Here is a 10,059-nt window from a genome sequence, read left to right on the forward strand (position 1 = left end):
GGAAAAAAGTAATAATTGGCGATTCAATAGAAGTTGCCAGTACGAATTAGGTCAAAAGACTTGTGCTGAAAGGGAACTGGCATCAAACAAAACAAAGCATCAAAATTAATATTCATAAAGTTAAAACAATATAAATTAGTGATCTAGGAAAAAAAAGAAACTGATATGTTGACATAAATATCGCATAAAGATAAAACAAATGACTAAAACATAAATTACATTCCTCTAATCGTCATGTCAAATCGGCAGCTTTCACGAAACCATTTTGCTCAATCGTCGTATTCGTATAGTGGAACGGCGCGTTCTTCATCGTGAGCTTCTTGATTTCGGCGAGCTGAAGAGAACAATTGTGAGAGAAATATTATTTTTAGAATTACCTTATGGCCACACTTGTTTTTATAGGTTGTCTCGTTTTTCGAAATCGAGTACATTCCATATTCCAACTGTTCGGCGCACTGTTTGATGGTAGTGCCGGCGGGTGGTCCAGCGACTATCCAGTTGGATTCGAGAGCTCGGAGCAGGAAGCGAACCCAGTTTTCGCGGGACTGAAAGAAAGCGAAATTTTGAAACATCTTACAAGAGAAGTCTTTGGAGTCGCGGATTCAAACAACCTATAAATTAGGTTTTTAGTATTTTCGATCACGAGAAATCCATTTCTGCCATTAAAACCTGCAAAATTTCTCTGCGAGCCGAGTTATGAGCTCTCAAAGTTTTCATATGGCTAGGCATGTTCACACAGAATTCCAAATCGGCCGCATATACGCCACTAAGAATATCTTGCGTATACTACTAGTCGAATTGGAATTCCATGAGAAAAATCTTAATCATATGCAAAGTTTGAGAGCTCATAACTCGGCTCGCAGGGAAATTTAGCAGGCTTTGGCCGCAGAAGTGGACTCCCCGTGGTCGAAAATACCTATAACCAAATTTATAGGTCGTTTGAAAGTGGAGTCTCCAAAGACTTACCTTGTTAGCAATCTGAAAACTACTCACCTCTAAAGAAACATTTTTTATTACGGACTGCTCTGGTTTAATCACCGAAACATCCGTCGCTGGCTCGACTCTTCTCGATGCTCCAGCTCCTCTCGCAGCAGCCGGTACCGACGGTGCTTGTCTCCTCCGTTTCGCGAATTCACTATCGATAACTCCTCGTACTCGTCTCGCCTCTTCTCGTTCCATTCGATCCATCGCATCTTTCGAAGACGTCGACGATGAGAGCAACTCGTCTTCTGTCTCTCCGCCACGCTTTCCTCCCCCGTAAATCGTATCGAATCCTGATTCGCCGGATGATGTTCCTGGCCTTCGGGACATGCTTCGTCCAGTTGATTCTTCGCTATTCTGGAAAATGAAACTTCTCGTTTAGTTGCAAAAGGGACCACTCACAACAAAAGCTTCGGCATTTCGAGTAGTTTTCGTCGGGTCTCTACAATAGTCACAGTTGGTTTTACACGGCCGACAATCGGTGTCATCGAAGAAAGTAGCGATTGACACGTGGCGACATCTGGAAATGTGAGATTGAAGACGCCAAAATGAAAAATTTTGGAAAAAAATTGAGTTTCAGAATGATCGCGTTTCAGCTGGTTTCATGCTGAATTCTAGAAAAAAACTAAAATGTTTAGCGGTTTTGAGATTCCATTTTTCAAAATTGTGAGATTTTCTGTCAAAAATCAACAAACCGGAGCATAAAATCAGGACTTCGGCCTGAATTCGATCATTTTTCAGAAAATTTTATCAAAAAATACATTGAAATTTTACAGAAATATGAGATATTAGGACTGAAAATTATTGTAAATCGATTAAAAACAGAAATTGCTCAAAATTTCGAAAAAAAAGGGTTTTTGGAGATTTTGGTCTCAAATGAAAGAAAACTGAAGAAAATCAGCTTTTTTCCAGTTTTCAGTGTTCGAAAAACAGAAAATTTTAATTTTTAGAAAAAATTGCCAAGTTCCTCATTTTACCAGTCATTCGGTACATATTTTGAGCGGAAAATCTAATTTTTAGTTTTAGTTTTAGTTTTCAGCTTTTTCTAAAAATGTGTCTATTTCGGACATCCGTACATTCCCAGACACACAGACAGCCATCTCCTTACTTCGCACTCTCACAATAATCCAACATCTTCTGCAGCCCCGTCTGTATCGATTTGATTTGCATCGCCGCTTTTTCTCCATCCGCATTATTCTTTTTCGCCTTCTCTCTCAACTTGGCCAACTCTCCAGAAACCAAAAAGTTCAGTGCGTTCTTGTCTTGTTTCGAATAGTAAATCCGGCAATAACTTCGTTTTCCGTCTCTCCCAGCTCTACCGGCTTCCTGGTAGTATCCAGCAAGGTTTTGAGATGGAGACCAGTGAATGACAGCTCTAAAAACATAGGTACAGTACCGCTCAAAAGTGTATTAAGTTTTGATTTTTTAAGTTGAAAATGCCCAACTTTGAGAGTGTGTCATAGTAAAACTAAGTGTCCCACAAAATAACATTTTATGGGATCGACCAGGCCAAGAGTAGAACTTCATTTTAGTGCTATTTTTGAGCTGTCCCCTTCAAATGACCATAACTCTCTAAGGAGTGTCCGTACAAAAAAGTGGTCAACTACAAAAATGGAGTTCTACTCTTGGTCTGTTCGATTCCATAAAAAGTTATTTTGTAAAACAGTTAGTTTCACTATGACACCCTTTCAAAGTTGGGGATTTTCCACTGAAACAAGCAAAGCTTAATACACTTTTGAGCGGTACTGTATAAGAAGAATTTCGTTGAGTTGTCATTCCAACCTCACATCCGGTTTATCGATTCCCATTCCGAACGCCACCGTCGCCGCCACCACCGGAATCTCATTGCTCATCCACTGCTCCTGCACCTCATTTCTATCTTTTTTCCCTAATCCAGCGTGATATGCCATTGCTGGTATTCCAGCTATCACCAACATCTTCGCCACTTGTTCACACTCATTTCTGGATCTACAGTAAACGATGGCGGACCCGACGAACGTTTTCTTATTCTGTGATCTTCCCGATTTCTCATTTTTCGTCAAGCTTGGCGTGCTGGTTTTGATGTCAACGGTGAGGCATTTGGTGATGAATGAGGCCATGTGATTTTCTGGTGCCGACGAAAGATGATCTCTCATACAAACATCATAAAACAAGTTGTCTCGATATGTTCCTGCTTTGAAGCTCTCTGGATTTCTCAATTTCAGCTGGAAGGCGATGTCGTCTTGTGCTTTTGCATTAGCAGTGGCAGTGAGTGCAACCCACGGAACGCCTGGACACACATCACGGAGAGAGCCGAGAGTCAGGTAGTCGGGTCTGGAAATGTGGAGCTTTGAATTCTAAAAAATAGTGAAATGTGCACTTCTGGAGTTCCCAGAAGCTCGGTGATTTTCTTTGATGATTTTCAGAGAGTTATCGGTTTTTCTCAAGCGAAATATTTGAATTTTTTTTGAAGAAAAATGCTAGAAAATCTAGTTTTTGAATGAACATTCAAGCTTTTCCGTACAGAATGGTAAACTTTTCAGTTTTTTTCTGAAAATAGACGGACATCAACAAAAGTCCGTTAAATTTCGTATTTGGCAGCCAAGTACGACGCCGGAGACTGAAAATGGCGTCAAAGGCACGCCAGATGGTGGTTTTCAGAGGAAATCAGATGTTTCTGGTCCAATTTTTCCCAATTTTCCTCACTTTTTTGACATTTTTCTCGAAGAGCAGAAAATCCGTAGATTTTGTGTGGAAATAATAGAAAAACGCAATTTTCATGCTTATTCAGCAGATTTTCAGTCATTTTCAACCGCAACTTCCGCTTTCCTTTGCCAAAATTGATATTCTTTAAACTCTTCTTGCTATATATTATTCTGTTTGCCGGATGTCCGAGTTTTCTGTATTTTGGGAATATAATCTAATTGCAAGATTCAACGATTCAGATTCCCATCTAATTCGTACCTAAAATCATGTCCCCACTGCGTGACACAATGTGCTTCATCCACCACAATATATCTCAACACATCTCGTTTCGTCAAGTCCCCCAACAACTTTTTAATTCCCTCCGTCGCACATCCCTCCGCCGTAATATACAACATTCGAATCGTCGGTTTCTCCTTTCCCAATTCTCTCCAAATCCTGCTTCTCTCCACAGTTGTCAACGTGGAATTCAGTGTTTCGCAAGGGATTCCTTTCCGTCTCAACGATGAAATCTGATCTTTCATCAATGCAATCAATGGGGACACCACTACAGTAACTCCTCCGTGAACAATCGATGGCAGCTGATAGCAAAGCGATTTTCCAGCACCAGTTGGAAGTGACACGTAGACATCGCATTTCCGTTTGAGGATACAGTTGATTGCTTGCATTTGGAGACGACTTCGGTACTTTTTGTGGAGAAATAGTTCGAGGAACACTTTATCTCGTCGTTCGATGATATCCTGACCACGAATGAGACGCTCGCCGGTTCCGATAGCAAGGGGGTTGGCTGGAAATTTAAAATTCAGATTGCAGTGAAGAACTTATTGGTTTTCAGTTGATACTTGTGGTTTTTTGTTCATTGTTCTCCGAATTTTCTTGACTAAAAGCACGGTCTCCCACACTCAGAAAAAGAACTGCAAGAAACGTGAAGCCGATTTTTTCACATTTTAACTAACAATAAATTATTTTTGTTTTTGCACTGAAAATGCGGGTTTTCAGGTTTTCAGACGTCGCAATTTATGAAAAAAAGTGTCCCATCCATATCGAAATGAGCTAAAAATGTGAATTTCGGTAAGAAATTGACTTTTTTGATACAGAAAAACTGATTTTCAGAAAAAAGTGTATAACTTTTTTGGCAGAAAACTGTTTCAAACGAAAATTGCACATAATGTACTTGAGGATGCTCTGAAACTGTTACATTTTTTGGAAAATAAAATATTGACTGAAATTCCTGAAAATCGGTTTTTCTGTATCAAAAGAGTAAATTTCCACAAAAATTCTCGTGTTTTCTGGCTCATGAGAGCTTTTTTCATTCATTGTGACGTCTGAAAACCTGAAAATACTGAATTTTAGAGCCAAAAATAAAATAATTGAATTTAAACTTGAAAAAAATCGGCTTTCTGCAGTTCTTTTTCGCAGTGTTCATGAAAAAATGTGAAATTTTTGCAAAAAAAAAAGACTTCTGAATAACATTTCACCAGTTTTCTAAAGATTTTCTACGCCTTCTTACCAACAAAATCCGACGAATCTTGAGAATCCTGTGTATCCGTCGGCTGACTATACGAGGGTCCCGGTGAATCAGACTTTTCAAATTTCTCTTCTTTTTTCACCGGTTTTTCAGTTTTTATCACTTTCGGTGATTCTTGTTTCGCTTTTTTTGAGTTTTCTAGCAACGCTTCTCTTCGTTTTCTTTCATTAATCGCATCTTTCAATTTTTGACGTTGTCTCTCTTTTTCTGCATCTTTTTTCGCTTTTTCTGCTGCTGAAACAACTGATGCTTCTGCTTTTTTCTGCAATTTAGATATCAAATTTTATGAAAATCAACAGAATAACTCACTTTATTGAATATTTCAGCCCATGCAGAGTAGTTTGAAGTGGTCGGTTTTTTTGCAATGGGCTCTTTTTGGTCTTCTTCATCCGAATCATCGATTGTGATGGTCTCCAAGTTTCGTTTATTACTCGTCATTTCTGAAAATTTCATTTTTAATATAAACACTTACAATTTGAAAGAAATATACAAAGTTTTATCGAAAAGTTGCATTAAAATCGCGAAATAATTCGGTTTGGGATACAAGTGCGCTCTATTGTGAGTGCATTCAATCGGCGGATGTTCAAATAAAGATTTTGCCAGAAAGTTTGTTGGTACTGGAATCCCATGTTAGTTTCAGGTTTAATATATGAAAAACTATTGAAATTGAAGTGAAAACAATGAAAATCATATTGAACCTTTTTAAGAGTTTTTCTTGTTGGAACTAACGAGTTATTTACGTTTTCCGTGTACATCGCTGTATTTATGTCTTCATCAATCATACGGAATTTCTATGTTCAAATTATTCAATTGATAAACTTTTTATCTTTTTGATCTCAATTATATTGAATTGCAAGTGGTGACTGAAAATGACAATGTCTGTAGATGATAAAAAATTACTGTAAAAATCAGAATGGTGATTTTTTAAAATGTGTACCGCTTTCCCAAATAACCGAGTAAGTGTATGTGTTAACGCTTTGTTTATTTCTAGACTAGATCTTGATTTTTGTAGTAAACAACTTTTCTATACGAGCACATCCTCGAAAGTTGTAACTCGACAGAGTATCTTCACCCCAAAACGTTTCGGAATCCCAAGGTTGCATACTCCAATCGTGTGTAACTTTAGTGTGAATGATTGTACCAAAGAGTGGACGACTACCAAAACGAAGGTATAGGTTTGATCTATACAAAACAATTACACTTGAAGCAATCCAATCGTCAGTAATGAAGATATGCATTCTCAAAGTTGAAGTTGCATTTTCTGAATGGAAACATGTATTTTTAAGTTGTAACCAGTGTTTGAAAATATTATAATTGAGGAACTTCGGAATATCCAGTGCTCTACAGGAGAGCCGAAGCAAGATGGAGTGCCTGATTGCCGATAGAGTAATGGTAGATCTATTTTTTTCAATGATAGGGCTCTGTAACGAAATGGAAGCGTTTCACAGTGCCGTTTGAAAAGTTGTAATTATTTTTTTTGTTTTCGGTGAACAACCTAAACTTTGATGCAGTGTATTGGTGTCACTGATCAGCGTATATCACATAATATTGACAGTTTTTTGTGTATGAATCTAGCTATCATAGTTTATCATTGACAAAATTGTGCCTTTTTCGGTTGAAATTGTCTAACTTTGAGAGTATGCCATGGTGAAATCAGGAGACTCACAAAGTAATTTTGTTACGGATCAAACAGTACAAAAATAGATCTCCATTTTTGTAGTGGACAACTGTTTTGTGCGGACACTCCCTAGAGAGTTATAGTCATTTTAAGAGTGTATCTCAAAAATCACTCTATTTAGCACTGAAATGGGTCGATTTAAGTGAGAAATCACTTTATCGTAAGTAACTTGCTAGGGAGTGTCCGTACAAAAAAGTTGTCAACTCCAAAGGAAAGCTATTCTTTAGAATAGCTTTTTTAGCTTTGTGGGGAATTCGGTGGTACCATGATACCCTCTCAAAGTTGGGTTTTGTCAACTGAAAAAGCAAACTATTATATATTTTGGTCGATACTGTAGTGTGTATATACTTGTCAAGGCCCGGGCTGGCTCGAACGTCCGAACAATTGGTGTCAAAGTTTAAAATTCAAATTTTTTCGAAATGTTTGAAATTTTGTTCTAGAAAAAGTCAAATTTTCGACTATGATTCAGAATTAGAAAAAATTCTGAAAAATCATCAAGATTTTGCACATTTTCAGTGAACAATTGAAAAAATATATAAAAATTGGTTACTTTTTGAAGCCGGCTCTTCCGTAACAGAAGTATCAATTTCCAGAATTCTCCAACACAAAATACTAGTTTTCCTAAGTGTTCCAGATTGTATCCATCACTCTTCATCTACTTCTTTTCTCTTCCAGTTTCTTCTTCAACTTCAACAACTTGTCTTCTTCTTCTTTCTTCTTCTTCTTCATCCAAACAATGATTCCCAGGGGAGCTTACTTACTTGCCGCCTTTCCTCCCCTCCCAATTCTTTTCCGCCACCCGCCTGCACTTTGTGTCCGATGGCTCCCCAGACCCCCCTCCGGGTTACGATATAGTATATTCAACTGGTGAGACGTAGAGTGTGTCGAAAAAGGCTCGGAGCCTCTCTCTCTTCTCTTTCTCTTTTTTGCATCTCCCCTATAGCCAAGAGAATTCTCGTATTGATTGGTCCCTCTCGTTCTTTCTTCGTTGCTTCTGCTTCTTCGTGTCTTCTTTTTCTTTTCCATCCCCATCGTCGTCGTGTTTTCTTCAAAAACCCACTCTTCATCTTCTCCTTCTCTTCGTTTTCCCTCTTCTCTCTCTCTTTCTCTCTTATTTGTATACCAATCGTGGTGGTCCCATCACTAGATTTTTGCTGGAATTCTCTATTCACCCTACTGCTGAAATTGTTTTGTCTTTCTTGATAGTTGCAGTTTTTTTTTCGTTATAATGGTTTCTTTAACATTTCAATTTCAAATTAGTTCCGATCAAAAGTTTTTCAATTTGAGTCCCACTTTTGCTAACTATAAGTACCACATGTTAACGAAATTGGAATTAAAGAACGCGTTTATTTGTATTCTGAAAATGTTAATCAGCTTTGTGAAGTAAGATTTCGTTAAAATTTTTTTATCCAAATATCTTTCTCCATTATTTTATAAAGGCAATGTGACCTCGCCGTCGGTTTCTTTGTTTCAAGCTACCGGAAAACCTCTATTTGTTCAAACTCCCTAAAATTGAATTGTAAATTTTCTAAAACTTATTGTACCACGCTTTCAATTAAACTTTTAGAGTTTTCATTGATAGAATCTAGACTTATACTTGTACCTCCCAGACCAACAGAGACATTTCCGAAAATTTTTAGAAGGTCCTTCTATTAGAGGTGGTCCAATACAGATTTTACAGTGATCTTTTAGGTATGCATAATGTTTCTTAACTAGACAGAATTTACGAGTTTTCATCTGATTCCAATTGATTTCAACTGGTTTAAGTAGCGACTTAGCTGAAATTTTTCAAAGATACTTTTCCGTTTTTAGAAGTAAAAAAGCTTCAACTTCAGGGTATTCCTGAAACGCTTTAAGCTATTTTTTTCGGTTTTTATTGCAAAACTAAAACGATGTATTGTTCAGACATCCAAAAAGATTTGTTTTATGATACATCTCGCTGTCAGCATCTTTTTTAACTTCTTGTCAACCGGGGGTAGCTGAGCCAGCGGGAGTTCTAAGTCCCTTTCTAATTAAGGCATTTGCTCGACACAGTTTTTACAACTGCGCTCCACCGAAACCCTCCTGAAAAATGTTTATTTTTCTCTGAGTCTCTATATTTCGCACACACATTTATACGGTTTCGGTAGAGCGCGGTTGTAAGGCGTGTGACGTGCTAATATATTTAGATAATAATTGACTAACTTAATTGAATCCGTCCCTTTACCTTCAATACGTTTCCAGTCTCTTGATTCAGGTTTTACTTTCTCCTAATAAGTTGTTTTTTCTTTCTCTCTCCTTCTCCGCCTACAAAATTTGCTTGGAAAACTCACGAAATGCAAATGAACTTTTTTGTTAGTGCACACATTCTCCACTAATTACTACCAATCAGTGGCATGTGACGTCTGGAAAAAAGACTAGAGAGAAGAAACGAATTGACTAATTGAGATGGAGTTCTGTTAGTTCTGGAAAACCACATTTCATTGTTCCATTTTTCGGAAGAAGTTTTCACTTCAAATTGTTGGAATTCTTTGGATTGATTGTTTTTATTCCAGAAATAAAGCGTAGAAAAATGAGAAAGATGATGAACATCGAAATCTTTGATGTATAACAAATCTATTACTCCGTTAGAACTTTTTTTGGAAAGTAAAACTGAAGTAACTAACTCTGGAGATAATATTTATCTGACTATCAAGCCCCAACTAATTTTTGATTCCCTCAATTGAGGAATGAGAAATTTATATTGAAAATATAAAATTGTTATTAAAATTATAAGAAAGACTTTACTTAGTTTGATTATTTTTTTTTCCATTATCTAGTTTTAATCTTCTCAAAATCCTAATTGAAATATTCAAATTTAAAGTCAGAACCGCCCGTTTTATCACAAATACTTAACCGTCCATTTTCCTTTTTATTAGGTTCGTATCATCTTTGATACGGACGATTCTGATTAGAAGAAGCATCCAATTCAAACATTTTTCGGGCTAATGTTCTTTTTCATCGTGGTCTTTTAAAAATCAAATTTGAACCTGAAAAAGTATTGATTTGACCGAAATCTACTTATTAAAGCACTTATCTGTTTTTTAGTCAAAGTTGATTGACAGTTATAACTTTCCCAGTTGAAACCGTTTCAAAAAAAAAGAGATTCAATGTTGCCAAGCTATAGATACTTCTCAAAATCAAATATAATTTGATCGGTAGATAATAGACA

At 37.0% G+C, this 10,059-nt stretch overlaps 1 protein-coding gene across 1 annotated transcript; it reads right to left on the reverse strand.

The window, feature by feature from the left end:
- Positions 1–232: 232 nt before the first annotated feature.
- GCK72_008863 (uncharacterized protein) lies at positions 233–5,629 on the reverse strand (the record flags this gene model as incomplete). Its single annotated transcript, XM_003107483.2, has 9 exons — positions 233–334; positions 378–545; positions 994–1,338; positions 1,384–1,501; positions 2,090–2,356; positions 2,764–3,294; positions 3,925–4,450; positions 5,174–5,453; positions 5,501–5,629. The coding sequence occupies 9 exons, from the start codon at positions 5,627–5,629 to the stop codon at positions 233–235; spliced, it is 2,466 nt and encodes an 821-aa protein (XP_003107531.2).
- Positions 5,630–10,059: the final 4,430 nt, after the last annotated feature.

Source organism: Caenorhabditis remanei, chromosome III (genome assembly GCF_010183535.1).
Source record: "Caenorhabditis remanei strain PX506 chromosome III, whole genome shotgun sequence".
Taxonomy (NCBI): domain Eukaryota; kingdom Metazoa; phylum Nematoda; class Chromadorea; order Rhabditida; family Rhabditidae; genus Caenorhabditis; species Caenorhabditis remanei.